Here is a 21396-nt window from a genome sequence, read left to right as displayed (position 1 = left end):
AAGGTGTATGAGTATCTCTTGTGCTTGTTGCTCTGTCGTAATGTCCCCTTTCCTAATGTAGTTCCTCATAAGGTCTTCCCACTCACGCACTGTCACAGAATCTGAGCCATCACCCCTGAAGTTAGGCGGATCCTTTAATTTCCTGTGGGACACAAGCTGGACTTGCGACCTATCAAGACTTTGTGTATGAGTTACATTTGGAGTGCCATGTGCAGCAAATGTACCAGCAGCAACAGCATGTGGTGGGCTAAGGTGAGTAATGATGCTGTCTGCCAATTCCTGACCTATACGCTTAATTACATCACTCATTTGACTAAGCACATCACTGGACTGGAAGGCAGTGCTTGGGGTTGATGTGCTATGTACCTGAGGATTAGGTGCGGCAGCAGTGAGTAGGTGCTGAGAGGGATTCCTACTCTCACTGTCTAAAGGAACCCCAACTGGAATGAGATCATCCCCCACAGCATGTGTGGCACCCCCTGGAACAGGACTGCCAAACTGCAACAACATAGGGGTCCCCAAAACACCTCTACCCCTTCCCACCCTTGTGCTTAAGGGAGTGTGTGAATGCTCACGAGTGAAACTCATCAGAACACCAAGTAAAAATACAGATTTAAAATAAGTGAGGGGAAAGAAAAAAAATGGGAAAAAAAATTAAAAAATTCAAATGCTAAATCAGTCCCTACGAAAACAGTGAATGTGTCAGTCCATCTACACTGTGCACCTGGCTCCACACAGACAGAGGGCAGCAGAACAGGTCCCGGTTCAGCATGAAGATCATCAAAGACGGGTTCCTATTGGGTGTTCGTCTGCCCTGGTCAGTGATGGACACCGGATTGGGATGATGCAGTTTTTATTAGCCTGTAATGAGTATGGCAACCACAGTATAAGTTTCTGTTCATACCTCGGTCAGCGTACAACACGGCAGCATGCAACCATTCTACTGCCTGAGACTACAGTAGTCTAGATACATCTCCACAATGAACCAATGACAAGACATATAATTCATGAAAATAATACAATTACCTTTACAAATTGCTACGATCGTATAGTGGTAGAAGTGCTTGTGTTTCCATATTATATTCAGTTTTTTAAAAGATTTATACAAGTCTACATTTTACATTCACATCAGGGTCAATTGTCACAGTATCAATATGAACTATATTTTACAGCTACATCATCCCTTTTTAAATTAGAGCAACAAAAAGGTAAAATATGAAATAGTGCCATCTGGCGGCGAACACAAAATATGGCACCCAACCCACATGGTGAACTAAAAATAAGCTAGTTAAACCAGCTAGCATTGCTGTGCTCATTCATACCATGAAAATACATAAAACGAATAGAACATACCTGTAATGAGTATGGCAACCACAGTATAAGTTTCTGTTCATACCTCGGTCAGCGTACAACTAAGGAAACAGGCTATTGTTAGCACAGTTCAGTTCAGGTTTAGCTTCGAATTTATAACTCTTTAAATAAAGCATCTTGGAAGAGCCCAACTAAGTATACTGGTCTCTGTGACATGTATTTCACCACAATAGGGACAAAAGTCGAGCACTACAACGCTTTACATAGCTTTTGCAGTTTTGCTGAGCTGAACATACAAGGCTGAACTCACCACGGCAGCATGCAACCATTCTACTGCCGAGACTGCACCGAATCACCTATATATACAGAAACTGTAATACGCTGACCAACCAGCAGGTGGTGCCAAAACCCATTTAGCAGGAATTTCATAACATAACATTAATACAACTATTGTACACCGTTACATAAGTATAACTAATCATTTATTAATTTAACAAAGTTGAGTTAAAACAAATTCTGTATAATTTTTTTATTTTATTTTGCGCAAGCTAATATATTTTTACAGTACAGACGATCTGGTTGTTTGAATCCAAATCTTCAGCAAACTTGCCCAACACGAAATCGCTCTCTCATTTTTGCGCAGTTATACGAATCAGTTGAATATTTAAGTCTCCAAGTGAGATATTCCTTTTGTGCCGTTTACAGGTGAACTGGAAGAAGCTGGCGAAGAAGAAGCCAACTTCAGCATCGTCTTTTTATGGAAAGATCAATGTGAATGAAAATCTACACAAATTCTTTCTACTGTTTAATTAAAGTGTTTTGAAACACCTTGTGCGAAAATGACGAGACCTCCTCTGCATCTAACATTAATCTGGCGATCTCCATTGTTAGCTTTAGCACTAGCTCATCTGGTGGTGTGGCTTGTGTCGTTAAAACCTGCAGCTTTCATGTCGAGTGACTAAACGATTTCCCTGCTTTGATTAACGTAAACATGGTTTGCAGAAGTTTTTTTCTGTTATTTTTAGTAATTTGACACATATGTCTTCTGTAGCGTCGCAGATGAAATCAGACGCATGCGGTAAATAGAACAATGGAAGCTTTAATAAAAAAAGAGATAATCCGAGCTGGAAGTCAAAAACAGGCGGGGGTCCAAACCAAAACAATCCAAAGGATGAGACATGAAATCAAAGTCCAGAAAACAGTTCACCAGGTCAGAGCGCACAGATCACACGGGCAGATAATCCAGAGGGAAATAGCAAAAAGGGAGAAAACGTAACACAGGCAAACAGGATTGGAACTATGGAAACGCTCAGTATGTCGTGAAACGAAACTGAAGCTGCGCGACGCCTTTGCTTAGAAACTAAAGCTATTAGCTAAACACAGGTGAATCTTATTAGTATTCCAGAGAGTGAGACCGGTGATTGGAGCGTGCAGGCAGGTCAGAGGTGACAGGAGACACACAGGAGTCTGGGGGATGGAGTCCAAGGGATACGTGACATCTGCACTAAATATCATGCTAAGCCGATTTATTTCTGGATGAAAAATGTTTCAGATCTTCTCTGTGAGCTTCTGTGGGTAAGTTTATACTTGTAGTTCGGTTCCCTTTGTCTGGACCAAAGCAGCAAATGATCCCCTTTTCTGGTTTGCTTAGCATTCACAAGGACATTTTTAACATTGAACCAAAACATGTAAACAAAATTCTGATTGGGATGACATACAATAACTGTGATAACATCCGCTGAACTTTCTGAATCATGCAGTTCTCTATTTGGGCTTGTTGGTTTTATTTATGTCATGTTTTATCTGTCTTGTGACATCAGACCAATAAGAATCCCTGTGTTGCTGTAGTTTTGCATGACAGAGAACAGAGAGAATCTTTATAGCAGCTGTAACAACTGAGAAACCATGGTGTATTAATACCGTGGCATCGGAGGTGACGAAGAACCAAAGGACACCATTATTTCTGCTCAAGGAAATGCTCTTTTATTGAACAAAGCAGAAAGAAGCCACTGAAAAAATGCCAGAATAGTAGGGAAGATCACTTCTAGCTACACAGCCTCTCTCTAGACACACGATCTAAATCCACAGCCCAACACAATAAAGCACAATCAACACACAAACACATCTTAAACCAGAAATGAGAACATAAACAATAGCAATAACAAATGTCCTCTTAACAGAGGGGAGAAGGTGGCATGCGCAGCAAAGCTTTGCACGCCATGCATGAAACTTGGAGCGAGTGGCCAGAGTACATTATATAATTTACTAGAGAAGTGAAATGTGTGTGTGGAGTATTTTATAACTTTGAAAGTGCCTCAGTGTGAACTTTGCAAGCAGTCAGTTATGATGTCACAGTGGATGAGTGTGATGTTACAACCTGCTGAGCTCAGAATGTTGTCATTTCTGGTCAGGTCACATAGATGAAGCTGCAAAGGAGCTCACGACTAGTTAGCAGAGTTAGTGGTGAATCTGGAGGAAGAGAGTGAAACTGCAGGTCTTGTTTAGTTCATGCAGCAGAAGACGATGGAGCAGCATTTTGCACTCACATGTGACTCCGTACAATCCTGTTTGAGTTTAGGTTTATTGACTAATGCTTTGTCCAAGGTCACTTTTTCATCACAAATTAGATTTTGGCTGGAAAAAGTTTTTTTTCCATGATGTACTATATACTTAGATGAGAAGCACTAGCAATTTTCAAAAGATGTGAAGGATTAATTAATGATTTCACCCACTCCCCACTCTCTGCTGCTTACAAAATAGCTCATCAGTTCAACCTAAAAATATTACTTCAACGGTAAATATGAGATAGTTTTATTCAACTCAAAAAATACTTTGAAAGAATCATTCATTCAAAGTGTTTATTTAGGTTGAGTAAAACTATTTAATTTACTTGTTACCACAAGAAGTAATATTGTTAGGTTGAACTAATGTACCATATTTACAGTGTAAATGTGTCTCATTAGAATTCAACATGGAAGAAATACATCAACAAGATCTCAGGAAATGGCATGAAGTATATATAAAATAAATTAATGATAAAGATTAAAAATGTCAACCATATTGAATATACTTTTCTGGATTTCTGACCCTCTGCTTGTTATTACCTACTTTGCACCTGGAATTAAACTTGCGCTTGACTCCTGCCCCTTGTGTGAAGCAGTACATGACATTTACTTTTACTGGAGTAATATTTTGCCTTGGGTATCTACACTTTAACTCAAGTACATGATTTGTGTACTTTGTCCACCATGCAAAATACTCTTCACTCTGTAGGACTTACACAAATGAATTGATCTCAACTAACTTTACCTAAGTAACTAAGGATTATACAAGAAATAGTATGTGTTGAAGATGAACCCAAATTAATTAAGTGCAATTGTTAAATTTTACAGGGTGTCACCATAAGGAAAGTTATGGACACTGGCTGTAGAAAAAAATATAAAAACATGATAAAAGAAAACTGCTAAACAGAGAAAATGGAGAAAAATCTATATTTTTTACAAAGTAGTATACAGGTTCAGAATAAAACAAAGTTTTCAACAGTACATTTTTCTCGTAGATGTTTGTTCACTTTAATGGTGAATCAACTGTCAGGTCCAGTGGTCAGTCAAGTTTTAGGTAAAGTGACCAAAATATTGAATATTCAATTGATCATTCTGTACACAGATGCTCCACACTTCAGAACACTTCAGGAACACTTCAGAAAACCACTGTCAGTGAACACAGTTCGTCGCTCCACCTTAAAACTCTGCTATGCAAAGCGAAAGCCATATATCAACAACACCCAGAAATGCCGCTGGCGTCTCTGGGCCCGAGCTCATCTGAGATGGACTGATGCAAAGTGGAAAAGTGTCCTGTGGTCTGACGAGTCCACATTTCAAATTGTTTTTGGAAATCATGGACGTCGTGTGCTCCGGGCCAAAGATGTAAAGGACTGTCCGGATTGTTTTCAGCGCAAAGTTCAAAAGCCAGCATCTCTGATGGTGTGGGGGAGTGTTAGTGCCCATGGCATGGGTAACTTGCACATCTGTGAAGGCACCATTAATGCTGAAAGGTACATACAGGTTTTGAAGCAACATATGCTGCCATCCAAGCGACGTCTTTTTCAGGGATGTCCTGCTTATTTCAGCAAAACAATGCCAAGCCACATTCTGCACGTTACAACAGTATGGCTTCGTAGTAAAAGAGTGCGGGTACTAGACTGGCCTGCCTGCAGTCCAGACCTGTCTCCCATTGAAAATGTGTGGCACATTATGAAGCGCAAAATACGACAATGGAGACCCTGGACTGTTGAACAACTGAAGTTGTACATCAAGAAAGAATGGGAAAGAATTCCACCTACAAAGCTTCAACAATTAGTGTCCTCAGTTCCCAAACGCTTATTGAGTGTTGTTAAAAGGAAAGGTGATGTAACACAGTGGTAAACACGCCCCTGTCCCAACTTCTTTGGAACGTGTTGCAGGCATCAAATTCAAAACGAGTGAATATTTGTCTTTGTAGTGTATTCAATTGAATATAGGTTGAAAAGGATTTGCAAATCATCGTATTCTGTTTTTATTTATGTTCTATACAACATCCCAACTTCATTGGAATTGGGGTTGTAGGTGGCCATTACATTTGTATCAAAACAGCCAACTGATAGCTGAAATCTTATAATATATATATATATATATATATATATATATATATATATATATATACTTATAGTAACACATTATGGTCCCTAACAGCCCCTCACTTTCAAACTATCTGCCTGTTAAGTTCAGGGCTGTGCTTGCGGAAGTGGCTTTGATGCAGATGGTGTTCCAGCCACCTGTCTGCAGGAACATCATCAAGCTCATTTAGTGGTTTGATGAGCCAGACCAATACATCCTGGTCCTGGAGCGCCCTGACCCTTGTGTTGACTTGAACACAACTTTGACAACTAAGGAGGTTATACTGATGAAAAGACGGCCCGAAATATAATGCTCCTGGCTGTGGAGGCAGCCAGGCAGTGCAGCTTGCGAGGTGTCCTGCATCGGGACGCATACGCTGAGAGAAGCGAGATTTATTAAGGGCAAAGCCAGGGTCATGGTCAAGACTGTCCAGGTTTATATAACCAACACAGATAGATCTGGGTGCAGATTCTCTTGTGAAGAGAAACAAACACCCTACAGATTCAAACAACACAGAGCTTCCAACGAAGACTGCTACATGAAACAAAGACCAGCAAACACAAGAGGCGAACACAGGGCTTAAATACACAGGGATAACGAGGTTCAGGTGAAAACAATCAGGGGCGGAGTTACAAAACAAGGGGCAGGACTTAAACCAAAACAAAACGCACATGGAAGACCAAAACAAAGGAGCACGTGGAGTAGTGGGAGGAGCCAACCGTGACATTTACATGGATGTTCGTATCGCCTAATATGATATTTGCTGATGTTGGACAGAAAATAGAAAGAAGGTTTGACATCTCAGGTATGAAAGATGAATTCAGTTTAGGCGGTCGATAGATGAGAGAAAACGTCACAGGTGACGAAGAATTACACTTCACAGGAGGACAGATGAGGCAGGGGCAGCGGCGACAGCTTCAAATCACTGCGGTAGATGACAGTCAGGCCACCACCGCGACCTGTGCTACGGGCTTTCTGTAGATATGAATAGCCAGAAGGACAAGCCTCGTTTAAAACAGAGAACACCTCTGGTCGATGCCATGTTTCTGTAAGACACATCAAGTCTAAGCCTCTATCAGAGATGCGATCCTGAATCAGACACGATTTATTTGTAAGTGATTGTACGTTGAACAGTTCCACTTTAATGGTAGATGGAGAAATGGCCTCTGTAGTGGTCGGAGGACGCTGAAATCCACTCCGCGTTTTCCAGTTTGCTCAATAACAGCCGTAGCCATGGAAACTCCAACGCTACTAGTTCGCAGAGCAGTAGTGTTCTGATGACGTGTAGGACGGGCGACGGCACACAGAGTTGACCACAGAGACGGAACTTGACTGAAGAAGTTTAAACTTCCTCCCACAGCTTCTGTGAATATAACGAGGTCGGCGAAGAAGTCCAAGTTGTTTGATCGTCGATATACATGATGGAGTGGAGTGAGTATTGAGTTTTAACAGCTGGACAGCAGTATAGTTGATCATCATGGTAAACAAAGTTGTCCAACTCGGATCAAAAAGCCGCTCCGGAGAAAAGTACAAGCACTTTGAACAAAGATAAAACTGACTAAAGATAAACGCTTAAAAAAAATACTAAACGACTAAAATAGACACTTAATAAAAGTAGTAATAAAAATAGTGGTGGACAGACCACGCTGCGTCCTCTCACCGTCACCAAAAACAAAGTAATCCCAAACAGAAATGTCCTAACCTTTTCAATTTGTCATGGTGTTTTCTTTTCTAAACATAAGAGGTAAGCAGGCTGGTCTATAGAATATTGTAGTATTTTAGTAGTTGTCCCACTTGTAGCTGATGTGCAAATTGGTTCACAATGCCAAATATGAAGATCAGCTTTTTAGTGTTTGTTATGAAAGGAAACACTTGAGGGGCACCAGTCAGTACAGCATGGCGTGAGCCTTCTCTGAGCATACATTTTCTGTGAATAGAAAGGAAGTGCATAAGAGTTATATTGTAGAGACTGTACACTGTGTAGTGTATTTCACTACTGTTGAGTTGGAAGTGTTGGAATACATTACATCATTTAATAGTTTAGCAGGAACCTTGTCAGACTCGGTTATTAAGCAATTAAAGTAGAATTATTGGTAATTTCTGAGTAGTTGTTCTAAGAAACCATAGTTACTAAGAAATTCTCTATGAGACTCAGTAGTAATTGTTTAGTTAATAGTGAACTACCCTAATCATTAGTTCACTATTATCTACTGAGTAGTTAACTGGTAGTTCTCGGTAGTTACTTAAGCAGAGCTACTCATTCATTCCTGCTTAGTTCCTGATTAGTTACTTATTAACTAAGAAACAGTATTGTAAAGTGTTACCCAAAGTGTTACTGCCCTCCTGATTTTGTTCATATCATGTACATAATAAGTATCATACCAATCCTGCAACCGTTTGGTTGCTTGGTGTCCTGCTCTTCAGGATGGTTTATGGATGCTTTCCCTTTGCTGATGAACTAGGCATTGTTCAAGGAAGTCTGGACTTCATCAATGGCCTATCCCAGGGCAAGATAAATGAGAGAGTCCAGGTAAATGAGGCATATCTAGTGACTAAGTACAGAGGAAGAGAAATTGAAAACATAATCTATAGTTAAAAGGGAATATGCAAGGTAAAAGTGGAAGAGTTTACGCTATGGCAATGATGGATGAACATAACTGTATAAGTTTAAAATAGTATAATTTACATCTTGTAGTTACATTCAACCCTTTCACTGGTAGTCCTTAAATTTAGTGGTTAGGCATCTCTCTGCCATCCATCTCCTCACTCTGATTGAATGGTTCCTACAGCGCAAACCATCCAGGAGGCCTAGTTTGCAGCAGATCAGGCAGCATGAGTGGATCCAGTTCACCGTCCAAGCTTAGGATCAGGTTAGCCAGGGAGGCTAGGAGAAGAAGCAGAAAGCCTAAACTATCTAGTGACAAATGAGGAGAAAGTTTAGTGAAAATGATGGTTTGAGATTTAAAAATTCAACATTTGTCTCAAAAAAAGCCTCAGAAGTGCCTCTAGTGCTGCTGATTGCAAATCTTGGTTTATGTTTTAGGTTATGAAAGGAGAGTTAAGAATAGATCACAAAAAGCATCAGCAACAAAAGAACACTTTATGACCACAGACAATGGCAAAAAAAAAAATTTGAGAAAAAAACCCCAAAAACAAATACATTTTATTGACCTAATTCTATATAAAACAGATATGTAGTATGAGTTAATGACAGTGTTGAAAGGGCACACATGAGGATTGTCTGCATCCTTTTCAGTATATCGACCAGATATTGATTAAAAACTGGATAAAACCTCCAACTACCAAATTCATAGAACTGTAAATGTATTACAGTACAAAAATTACAGTAAGCATCTGAGCATTCATGCAGTAAAAATGATCACTAGTTTGTAAAAAGTAACCAAAATGAGGGAATATCAATATTAATATGTGTATTTCTTGTTGTTGCTCAACCAATAAACATATTTTATGCAATAATAAGCAATATTGAACATGTTCAGTGTATCAGATGTTTTCTGTGCGGCATGATTTGATGGAAACTGCCTGTATAGTCTCAGCAGAGCAGCAGGATTTTTGGAAGTAGTGATCTGCAGCTGCCTGTACTAAGGAGAAAACAGAGAGATGAAAATGATAAGAAAGTCTATATAACTTATTTATTAAATATAAAACAATCTCTTATGACTTTACAAATAGTTTAGTGCTTTCTGGTGGCTTGTCTGCATAGTTGGCCCTTTGAAGTTCCCCTTCACAAATTCTGAACATGTTCAAACTCCTGCAAAATGACTTGACTTCTCTTTTCGCCAACTGTGTTGTTAAACTGTGACATTTTACCTTTGAAACAGACTCTTCTTAATATAATAATCAGTCGACCCTTAGTATTTACAATTTTATTTCCAATGCGTGTGCAAAATTCAAATTCAATGCATTTGTTTTTGCATTTCTGTGTATAATGGATAGAAAAAGTTAATGTGGAAAAGCAAAGTGCTTTTGACATTTCATTTTCAATGTCTTATTGGCAGCCACCAGCTCTCCTAATCAGTCAACAATCACTTCCACACAAAAATACCTTCAGACAGAATTATCCTCGGCCTGGTTAGCATCGAAAAGTCACTCAGTGATTAGTGCTGCCAACTCTGTACTGTATTATATAAGCCTCTAGTTGTACCAGAACCATTACAGTTTAGACTCCTCACTTTCTCTCAACATGCTTCCCATTAAAAAGTCTCTCCCAACGTCCTGCCCGCAGCATTTGATTGAGAAGAAGTCTCACTGACAGTTAAAATGCCATTACAAACAAGATTGCAGTTGCATTTTTATTTTTGCAGAGCTGAAGCTCCATGATGAGAAAATGCAAAAACAAGTAGGCAATTATTTTGTTTTTTAAAACTATGAAAATTTAATGTCAAAAGCACTTTGTTTTTTCACATTGACTTTCTGCAGTCATTAAAAATAAAAACACAAATACATATCTTGCATTTGCACTTGAATTATGTCTTTAATAGTGCACACTTATATTGGAAGTGAAACTTTATGGAATTTAATACATTTTTCAAATTTGCATTTGATTAAGTATAATTTGAATAATTTGAATTTCAAAAGTCTGGAGTATGTCACCATAGAAAACATGACAAGAGCAGTAAAAAGACAACAGCAGTGAAACAGAACAAAGGCAATGAAAAAGTGCAAAGACATTGAAAAAGGACAAGAGCAGTAAAACAAGAACAATCACAGTGAAGAAATTAACAACAAAAAATGTATTTTAGACATCGCTTACTTTGTTACATTACAGTTGCAAGTAACATGCACTGTATGCAGTGTTGGCTGTGTAACGTTTTTGTTTCTAAGAACTGCAGCTATGTCATTTTCTATAAAAAGCCTTGAGGGAACCAAAGAACAAACGGAAACCTTTTTAAAAAGCAGAAGTGCTTGTACGGGTTTGCATTGTGCATCCTGTTGTATCCCAGCTACTGCAATACAGCTTTTAAACCAGTTTCAACACATCTGCTGACAGTAAACTCATCTTTCAAAACTCTTGTGTTCATGACACAGAACAGTATGTGCATTCGCACTGTTTACAAGTCTTGGCGTAGGTCATTCAGTTGGCATATGTCTTAATTATGTATTGCCTCCTTTTAGTAATTTTAGGACAATGGTGAAAATACTGCAATGTTAAAAGACACTGACAGTGCTGACTTAATGCATACATCTTATTTACCATGCCACACATTTTGTGTGGTGTTGAGCTTTTACCACTGCATTTTAAGAATCTGGCCTGCTGTTGTCTGGAGCAGTTTTGTGGAGCTCTGCATTTCAGTTCATAAAAAAAATCCATGATTTACTTAAAGTCTTGAAGCTGTGTAGTCTGAGCTAGTGAATGTACTGCTAGTTAGCTACCTGGCAAAGGAACATGCTACATAGTTAACTTGCTATGTTTTCACATAGAATGCTTGTTGGGATAAAATGGTGAAATCAGTGGCGTGGAGTCCGTGCACGCAGAGTATGCACTTGCATATAGGCCCAGCCCATCTGTAAGAAAAACGCATGGGAATCTTTGCGAACGTATTTTAATTTTGAAGCTATTTGTTTTCAAAAAATGTTCCTGAGAACACATGAAGAAGACACTCTGCACCCTGAATGAGCAAATGACATTTTCTACCCATTTCCACTGGCTACAATAAACAACAACATTAGCTTTGGATTTATCTATGTGGTAGATCTCAACCAGAGACAACTATTTTTACTCTGTGAGTCTTTTCTCTCATGACTTCAGTGGTGTGTGCAACATCTTAATATGGAGCTTTATATTATATTTATTTATATTGTATATCTGTATAAATATGATGTGCCCTTGCATTTTGTAGTAATATTTTGGTATAATAAATAACAGGATGAAGAGAAAATTGGCAGGCTTAACTGGCTCTGACCGAGTCTCACCAAGACGATGATAAAGTTCACTTTACTCATGATTCCATTCTTAAACCTAATGCATTAACCAAACCGAACAGTTAATTAAAATCTGTTTAGTGAAGTGAATTCTCAGTAAGCGTAACTGGTTTAAATGTTATTTGAGTTATCTGCTTACTCTGCATAAGAACAGAAATCATTGATAATAGAAAGACACCTATTTGTGCACGTTAATTATGCACTGTTTATGTTTTTATTTATTATGTCTTAATGACTGGTACGAGATCAAACTTTGGTGCTATTACATCAGGTTCTGCGAGGCTCTCCCTGAGACTGTCTGTGTCTCGGATTAAGGGGGTGCCTTGTTACGCAACTTAGTGGAATGCAGCTAAAATGTGGAAAATGTGTCTTCAACAAATAAACAAATGAAACTGAAATTAACAAAATAAACTGGAATTTATTCTGGAGGGAGTTTCTGAGTTACTCAGGAGAAGGACAAGTAGAAGGTACATAGTAAGGGTATCAAATAGCAGTGATTGGTTAACATGAATGCTATTCCAGACACATGTCCTAAATTCACCAAGTTGTCATATTCCCTTTTTTAGGAAGTGTAGGCAAAGAGGTTTGGGTAGTAATGCTGAATACAGTAAACAGAGATAAAGATGATGAGCAGAGAAACAGGCCGGGTGATCAGAACAGCCTTACAAAAAGATCCACACTCTGACAGAGCTGGGTCCCAGCTTGGAGTCCAGTTATAACCTACACACACACACACACACACACACACATTAGATATTTATATATATATATATATATATATATATATATACACAGTACTTTGAAAAAGTTTTAGCATATTAACAGATTTTATGTGGACGATCAGTGTGTTTTTCTGAAAAGTGACCTTCATCTCGCAAGATTATTGTAGGAGATGATCTATAAACAGTAACACTCACGTTTCAGTGCATCACGAGTTGAGTTCCCTGCAGAAACATATTACACAGATTTCAGACAGTCTAAATCCGTGCTGCTTTGAGTTTACATTTCTTTTATATTTCTTTCACACTTACGGCAGAGTTTATTTTCACACTTTTCTCCACTACAATTGCTGCAAGGGCTTCCTGTGATGTATGGCTTCTGACCTCTGTAGTTTCCGCTGCAGAAGAGAAAACTTTTAGGCCAATCTGCTAACCAACCATGATTCACAGTATAAGCTTTTTACATTCTGAACGATGGTGTTAGGTTAAAGTGATAGTTTTGCAGTATATATATATATATATATATTTCCCCAAGTTTAACCCCTTACCCCAAATGTAGTTCATCTGCTAAACTGTATATTATCTGAAGTTTCTTCTTTACTGGCTTCTTTAGTTTTAGCACTGGAACTACAAGGTTAGGAAGTACTGAAGGCTTATACTCCACCAGTTAGCATGGTGAAAACTGCATGCCTAAATCATCACACATTAGCCTATCCTATTTAATTGTCTCGCCCATGGATTGGATTTTTGTCCATTGTCTTTCTTATTGTGGAACTGTGTACATTGACATTAATAATATAATGTATTGTAAAAAAAATGGTTCTTGAGTTCAACCTAAAAACATCACTTCACATAATAACAAACAATTGAACTAGTTTTATTCAACTCAAACAAGTTCTTTGATTGAAAGAATCATTCTGTAAAAGTGTTTATTTGGGTTAAATAAACTAGGTAACTTACTGGTTATCATGAAGAAGTTATTAAGGTTGACCTGAAGAATCATGTTTAATGTAGTTGTGCTTCCTGTTTTAAATGACTACAACCACATATGCATCACTGTTGATGGGGATTTCCTCTCTCTGATGCAGAAAAATACTGCTTGAGTGCTAACAGCACTGCCTCATGGGACATGAATTATTGTTACATACTGGTGCCTGTTCTGATGCCAGAATGTCCATAATGTAACAGCTAACATAATGTAATATTTAAGATGGAAATAAAGCTTAGAATAAGAAACTCTCTAAATTAAAAACTCTCAGTAAAACTCTGTGCATGCAGTGATCAATTTTCACCTGACAGCTTAAAGAAGGATCACAAACTGGGTATTCTAAATACTGAGGTAAGCTTTGATTACTTTTTCTCTGTTGTCTGTTTTGTGCTTACTTAGCTAATGCTGTGTGCAGCTAATATGCTTGATAAACGTTGCTTTACACAGTTTGTTAGAAGAAAAAAATAAATGTCTTTATTTAACCGTCTTTAATGCTGATGTAATGTGTTAGCATCAGTAGTTCCCACTGCCCGCACTCCTCACTCCACCTCATTTGGAATCACTTGGCACTTTCCACAGGTAAACGCAACTCCTGTCACAGATATGTCTTGCAAGTCGCTGGTGGGTCCAGCATCCAGCTGGCACATTTCTTCATGTGTGCACTCAAGTTCAAACATACAGTTGACAACAAGGTCATCAAAATTGTAATTGGACAGTGGTTTGATTTTCCAAGTTCAGTAGCTTAACTTCCCTGCCAAGTTAGCTTACAGAGCATCTGTGGCGAGGTTATGTGTGGAATGATGCTATAACATGTGCCATATAACAAGTCCAGCGTTTATTAGCAAGGTTAGCCTAGCATCTCCCATAGTAAATTAGAGAAGCACGTGACTAGCATGTTATGGATGACTGACTGCGTCTGGGAAATCGTGTTAATTAGATTTTTTTCATCCAAATTATTTCTTTAAACTTCAAACCTTTAAAATGCTGTTTTTCAGTTTAAATACTTTCATTTTTAGTGAAACCTGGCAGCAAATCTGAAACCATCTATGCTTTCTTTCTTAATACAGCAAAGAAAAAGCCACATATGTATTCTCCTGACCTCTGTGCTTTCTTTTTCACGCTGTAAGTGTATCTTTCAACTAACACCTTAACACAGTAATTAGTTAATCATTCGGTATGTCCCTTCTAAAGAGGACCTGAATACAGCATAACTTTTAGCCTGGTGGTTAATCATAACTTTTAGCCTGGTGGCTAATCATAACTTTTACCTTGGTGGCTAATCATAACTTTGGCTAATCATAACTTTTAGCTTGGTGGTTAATCATAACTGTTAGTCTTGGTGTAAACTAACTAGCTCCCGTAGTGATAATCACTAAAGTTCCACTACCAAAGACAACACGTCTGTAGGCATACATTGCTTACTTACGCTGTAGCATAGTTACACACAAAAATGTATCCTGGCTTGTGGGAGAACGTTGTTTCTTTGATTCCTTTCGGACAGAACTGGACAGCACAGCCGACTTTATAGGAGTTCCCCCAAACAACCTGCAAACACAGTCCACAGGTATAAGCACAGTCTGGAAGAAACAGCCATGAAAAAAAATATGCTGTTTACTTGTCCTGCTCTTATCTATGAGACATCATACTTTTGGCCATGTTTATGAGTAACAGTACACCACACCCTGTCAGACACCACAGACGCTAGTCTATTTGAGATTTACATAATGCTAATTGGTGGAGTATAAGCTTGGATCAGTTGTAAGCTACATTAGCACTAAAATGAACTTCACACATCAAACATATCTTAGCTGATCAACTGCTTGTGAAGTAAAACAAGAAAACGAACAATTTCATGCAAAAATATTCGAACCTCATGTAGATTTTTTTAATAGCTTGACTCTCATTTGAAAACCTAGGTTACACACATCAGATGTACTTTTTAGTTGTTGTGCAGTCCAGTGTTTTTAGGGATATAAATCACTGGCATCTGCTGTTTTGGCATTGCTAACTGGCTAATCCTGTATATGCCATATTTTGTTCAAATACGTCCCCGGTTTAAACAGATGAGATCCAATACATTTCCACTGATGTAATTGTATACAGATAGCAAAACTCTTTCTGTTTACACTTGTACACCTCACAGTGCGGTCTGAGTAATCTGACTGTAGTCTGATCGTATTCCAACCACAATGCATCATGGGTAGCTTGAATTTTTGTTTATGTAGCACAAATACATTGATTCTCTGCCTGTTCTGCAAACAGTGAAAGAAGACATTTGTGGCTGCAGCTTGGGGAAGGCTAAAGTTGGGCAATAAACCAGCACCACTTGTACTGTATAATCAATTAAAGACAAAACTGCTGTTTTCAGAGGAGTTACCTGTGTGTAGTGGCCACAGACTTTGCTGCAGCTCATCGTTTCATAGGTGTAATGTTGTAATTCATTAACCCAGGCATGGATTGCATCCTTCACTCTAAACCACGTCCCAGCCCAAAGATTCTCCCCAACAGATTTGAAGACTGGGTGGACCTTGCTACTGTCTCTCAGGTAAATATTGTGCACAAAGAGGCAGTTTCTTGCCCAGGCTCTCGCAGTGACTGCCAGCCCTTCATCCCATGACTGCAAAAATACACACCAAAAAAGTCACACACACAATTGCACAAAATCTGGCAAAAAGGTTTAACAACTTCAAACGATCTTCTTATGACTTTTCCAACCTCTTTTTGTCCCTTAAAATGAAACAGGTTGTTTTTGTTACTGTTACTGTGTCTTTAAGGCACATAGACTTCTTTTTGTATTGTGCCTCGCTCAAAAAGCAGTCTGGGCTCCTAGTGCTCCTAAATTGGATGGATTTTGGTTAGATTTAGTGGGGGAAATCTTTGGGAAAATTAGTCATAAAAAGAAATGTATATATATATATATATATATATATATATATATATATATATATATATATATATATATATATTTATATATATATATTCTGACTAGAAACTTCACAAGCAGTCTGGCGAATCTGACTAAAACATTTAACTATTTTTAGCATAAATCGTTACACTTTAGCTAAACCGCTACAAGCTGAATGCATGTTTTGGGCCAGTTACTGTGAGCTAATGTAAAACACAAGAATGTAAAGATAAACTTTTATTGTTAGATCCAAGATTTTATCTGTAGTACTTTAGAGGTTTACCTTTTGGATCCGCCTTAAGTGGTATAGCCCTGATTTACTGATAGCATGTCAGTCCCATAGTATAGTGGACAGAGATTAAATCAAGCTGATGTTAGTTTTTTTTTTTTTTCATTTTATGGATGCTAGTGCTTAACTGCTACACTTTTTAGGACAGAACAGAAATTTGATTAGCCTCTACAGCAAAATAGTGCATCATTTGTCAAGTATGGATGTGGCTGATTCCCAAATAACACATTTTTAGCTATATTTTTTACTGTTGGGATGGAGGAGGCAGTATTTAAATTCTTACATAATGCACGTAGGGCAATGTAGTAATTTGCTAACCAAAAAGTACTTATAAAGTCCAAGTTTTGCATTAAATAGTGCTGTGTTATTATATGTTTATTGTTATATGACAAAAAGTTTTAAAAAAACATGAAATAACCACCATGTACAGTGATGGGTGACTGAACATACCTCTTCTAATGATCCATGGTTGCTTGGCAAGGACACTATATTCTAACGGAACTGGATTTTTGGCAGAATATAAGCCACTTGAGGCTATGCGTTACTGTGATTTTATCACAGGGAGGGTGTTCTTAGTGCCTTAAACTCCCTTCCCTGTGATAAAATTGCAGTAAGGCATAGCCTAAACTGGCTTATTCCTTTATTATTTTATTTGGAATTATGCACACATTTGCTGCCTTTCTATATTCAAGAGCCCTAAAATCTACTTGAATGTAACTTTGGTGTATTAATGGACTCATATTAGTTTTAGCAGCCATGACAAAGCAGTTACTGAATCAGCATTTTATCACCTTAAAAACATCAAGAAGACCAGAGAATTTCTGACTGAACCAGACCTGGAGAAACTAATCCACGTCTTTATTTATAGCAGAATTGATTATTGAAATGGTCTCCTAACTGGAGCAGCTTTCAGCTCAGTTTAAAACACTGTTAGCGCTTTTAGGCCTTTTCCTCTGTAATGACACTTTGTTACACACACATACACCTATCCCAGCGGTCATCAGGCGGAGGCAGGATACACCCTGGACAGCCACTTTATCCTAATTTAATTTTTAGTTATTCTAGTTTAATTTTTTATTTTTGTGTTCATGATTTTCTATTTTAAAATGTATTGATTTAGTCCAGTTTTTAAATTCTATTCTCCTTTACTTTTTAAATGACTCTGCATTTTCTCATTTATAAAGCACTTGAAATGACAGCAATGTATGAAAGATGGTTTATAAATAATCTTGCCTAAAATGATAAAAAAACACATTTAACAAGAATGGACGTGTGTATTGTTAGGCTTTCAGAGAACAAACACCCCGTCACTGAGTCTTACCATGTATCGCATGTTGCTGGCTGGTGGGTTAACGTTGGACCTGCCTTGGTTGTGTTCTCCTACGCAGTCATTAATGAAATTTTGATCTGTAATGTCTGGTATCGTCTGGTCTGTAATGACCGGTCTGATCACAGCAGGTGTGGTCAGCAGGAGGATCAGGCAGATAACAGCTCGGTTCCAGATGCCCATCGTACAGCAGGTGTTTGTGAGTGTGTGTTCCATTTTAGAGCTATACTCGCTACTCAGCGAGCCCCTCCCACTTTCTGGTAACAGGAAGGATGTTAGTGCTCTGTGTAAAGCATAACGGATGAACTAATCTCACTGTGTTCATGAAGACTGTGACGTGGAAAGAAAATGTTTTGAAAATTTGAAAGTTATATTTAGAGCTTACACTGTGGCTGTCTGTTAGAACTTGATAAAACATGACATTGATGCATAATGCTAATTGCCAGTGCAGAATGTGAAGTGACCAAGTGAAATGCTGACTGACACTGCATAATTTTAATTGAGACTGCATAGTAATATAAATTGCATTATGCTAATTGACAATACATAATGCTGTCAGCGCACTAACATGCAATATTAATTGACATGGCATAATAACTGGCACTGCATAGTGCTAACTGACACTGCATAGTAATTGACACTGCATAATGCTAACTGATATTGCATAATGATATGCATTATACAATGCGAACTTGATATATCGTGGTATTATTGAGACATAAAAGGTAAATCTGGACATGTTGAGAGCAGGAACTGCTAACAAAACTTAGAAACTCTGCTGGGAAGATGCAAATGATTAATTGTCATTAACTGATTAATGATTGGTCCATCATTGCTGCATCCCATTCACACCTGTCTACTTATGATCAGACCACCCAGGACCAATATTAGTGCCAGGTGTGAAGGTTGCCTGAGATCCACACTCCCGTTGGCTTTGGATGTGTCAAGATTTCTTTGTGTCGACATGTCACGTTATAATAGGAGACAAAACCCTAATCAAGCTGGATTAGTTTTACCAGAGGCGGTCCGGTGATGTGATGGCTGATTTTTACGGCATAAAGGATCTGTGGATTATTATGATAGTAGTTTGAGCTTAAGTGAATATAAATTTAAGCAGATTTCAACCAGCTTTATAGAGAACAATGCCCAACCTGTAGATGGTGCTGCAACACAGACATCTATGTTCTACAGCAGGTTTTGGATAGTAGGACTCTAGTATCACTGCTACTGAGTGCCGATTTCTTGGCATGGGGTTTATAGGTGTTTATTGCGTGACCTTCTGCACTTGTACCTGATGCCTCAAGAATAAATGTTTGCTGAGATGACATGTGTTTGCTCTAGTTTTCTATAACCCAGTATGAGCATAATTAACATTGAAATATGCCCTGAAGTCAACAAATGATGGAAGATATAAGGACCTATGGATGGTATGGAATATTAAAATATCAGAAATGAAAATACGATTTAATTACAATGATCTTCCCTTAAACCTCAGTAAAACAGTGTCTTTAGTAGGTTTAAGAGAAACATCAGATAAAACCTGAGTTAAAGTAAAGTTTTGTAAAGACCCATGAGGTGTTTCAATGAAGTATTTTTAGCTTACTTTTATTCGACATGGCAGAACTACACTAATCCCTTATTTAAGTAAAAGTCTAAAAAATGTAGCAAAAAATAAAAACACATTTTACTAACAGGCAAGCCAGCAAGCATCCAAAATGACTATACAGTTTCCCTGATATTTTTTTATTTTGTTTTATTTCACAGTTACAATAAAAGGCATGTTCATGTTACACAACAGTTTATAATGGAGAGTATCAGAGACAGTAACCCAGAAAAGTGTCTCTAACGCCAGTTCTAAATGTTTTAGCTACAGTCAGGGTTGGGATGTACAGAACACAAGCGTTGCTAAAATGTATTCGGAAAACAGAAAGTCTGTATTCAGTCCAAGTTACATGTTGCAATATTCAGAATACAGTTACATTTTGCAATTTTTGGTAAATACTTTCAGAGTACTCACCTGCTAAATAAAAATAAATCTTCAAAAGAATCAGATGTTTGATTTATAAATGACATCACATGATTAGTTTAAATCACAGCAATTTAATTTAAAATTTAAAATTTGGGTAAAACTCTAAACCACAGCTAAGACGGTGCAATTGCCCCTTTTTGGTTTTGTACAGACCCATGAGGTGTTTCAATAAAGCATTTTCAGCTTAATTTTCAGAGGTAGCAGAAGAACCCTTACTTTAGTAAAAGTAAGCGAGTGGAAAAAAAATTAAGAAAACTTTTGACTTTACTTAAGTAAAAGTTCATGCTCATAAATGTACTTAAAGTAAAAAAGTAAAAGCATTTTTCATTAGAAATGACTTTTTAAATGTTTCAAGTTTCACTTTCACCCTGACACAAAACAATAGCAACCAGTCAGAAAGCTAAATTCCCACAAACACAACCAATGCTATAAAGCCTGCGTTCACTTAGCACAAATACAGCTTATGTCCAGAGAAGACAACTAAGCTAAAATAAAACAAGTGAGACTGATACAAAGTATAACCTACAAAATTAAAGATGTACAAACTTAAACTTAAACAAAACCTAATAATTACTAATGCCAAAAACACAAGTTACTGCTTCAGAGGGCAGACTCATTGAATTAAGTGTTTGACTAGGGATACAATCCAAGCTTTGCTGGACACTGGCCCTGCAGGACTGCAGTAGTGCACCCCTGTTTTAAAAGGTATTCATATTTTGCAACTAACAGGAAATGACTTTCATCTAATGAGCCAGTGCTTGTTGTACATTCAAGCAATATTCTGAGAATATGGAAATTGTGCGTTGAAGTAATTCTATGCTTTTTCTCAAAAATGTGTAGCATGTTTGAGATGTGCTATGAAAGTATTATTACATTTCTTTTTGTCAGGTGATTGTGATTGAAGAAAGCTTTCTGGATTGTTGTGTCTTTGCAAATGACACCGTAAGTCTTTTCCTTGAGAAGATGCTGAGAAAAAGGCTTTCTAGATAAATCTATATAAGACAGATCTGTGACCGTCATGTCTGTAATTATTGTTAGTATTGTGAAACTGAAATGGCATCAAACACACAGTGTGTGGATAACTGAATATTTAGCTTTCTTTGAGCTTTTTTTTTAACCATTTACTGCCCCAGACCTTCATTTCCCAGACAGAATTGCCATTGTATTTAATGTACAATGAATAAGAGGTCTAAGAGACACATAAAAATTTGGAAAGTTTACATTTTTATC

The 21396-nt window shown here is 37.7% G+C and overlaps 1 protein-coding gene and 2 long non-coding RNA genes across 4 annotated transcripts; all 3 read right to left on the bottom strand.

Moving 5' to 3' along the window:
• Positions 1–684: 684 nt before the first annotated feature.
• Positions 685–1647, bottom strand: LOC119263465. Its single transcript, XR_005130289.1, has 3 exons — positions 1622–1647; positions 1354–1412; positions 685–861 (listed from the first exon to the last, which is right to left on the bottom strand). It is a non-coding gene; the product is annotated as an uncharacterized LOC119263465 (long non-coding RNA).
• Positions 1648–6638: 4991 nt separating this feature from the next.
• LOC108415473 lies at positions 6639–9297 on the bottom strand. 2 transcript variants are annotated; one of them, XR_001857017.2, is made up of 3 exons: positions 8653–9297; positions 8349–8463; positions 6639–7893 (listed from the first exon to the last, which is right to left on the bottom strand). It is a non-coding gene; the product is annotated as an uncharacterized LOC108415473 (long non-coding RNA). The 2 variants fall into 2 exon arrangements; XR_005130894.1 differs by having other exon boundaries at positions 8666–9297.
• Positions 9298–12307: 3010 nt separating this feature from the next.
• glipr1a (GLI pathogenesis-related 1a) lies at positions 12308–18392 on the bottom strand. The gene is made up of 6 exons (XM_017688511.2): positions 18132–18392; positions 15994–16233; positions 15043–15161; positions 12941–13026; positions 12827–12853; positions 12308–12629 (listed from the first exon to the last, which is right to left on the bottom strand). The coding sequence occupies exons 1-6, from the start codon at positions 18351–18353 to the stop codon at positions 12472–12474; spliced, it is 852 nt and encodes a 283-aa protein (XP_017544000.1). The 5' UTR covers positions 18354–18392; the 3' UTR covers positions 12308–12471.
• Between the last annotated feature and the right edge of the window lie 3004 nt (positions 18393–21396).

The sequence above is a fragment of the Pygocentrus nattereri genome, chromosome 1, assembly GCF_015220715.1.
Source record: "Pygocentrus nattereri isolate fPygNat1 chromosome 1, fPygNat1.pri, whole genome shotgun sequence".
Lineage (NCBI taxonomy): Eukaryota > Metazoa > Chordata > Actinopteri > Characiformes > Serrasalmidae > Pygocentrus > Pygocentrus nattereri.
The sequence above is the reverse complement of the archived record's forward strand: the minus strand, read 5'-3'. Positions and strand labels throughout refer to the sequence as shown.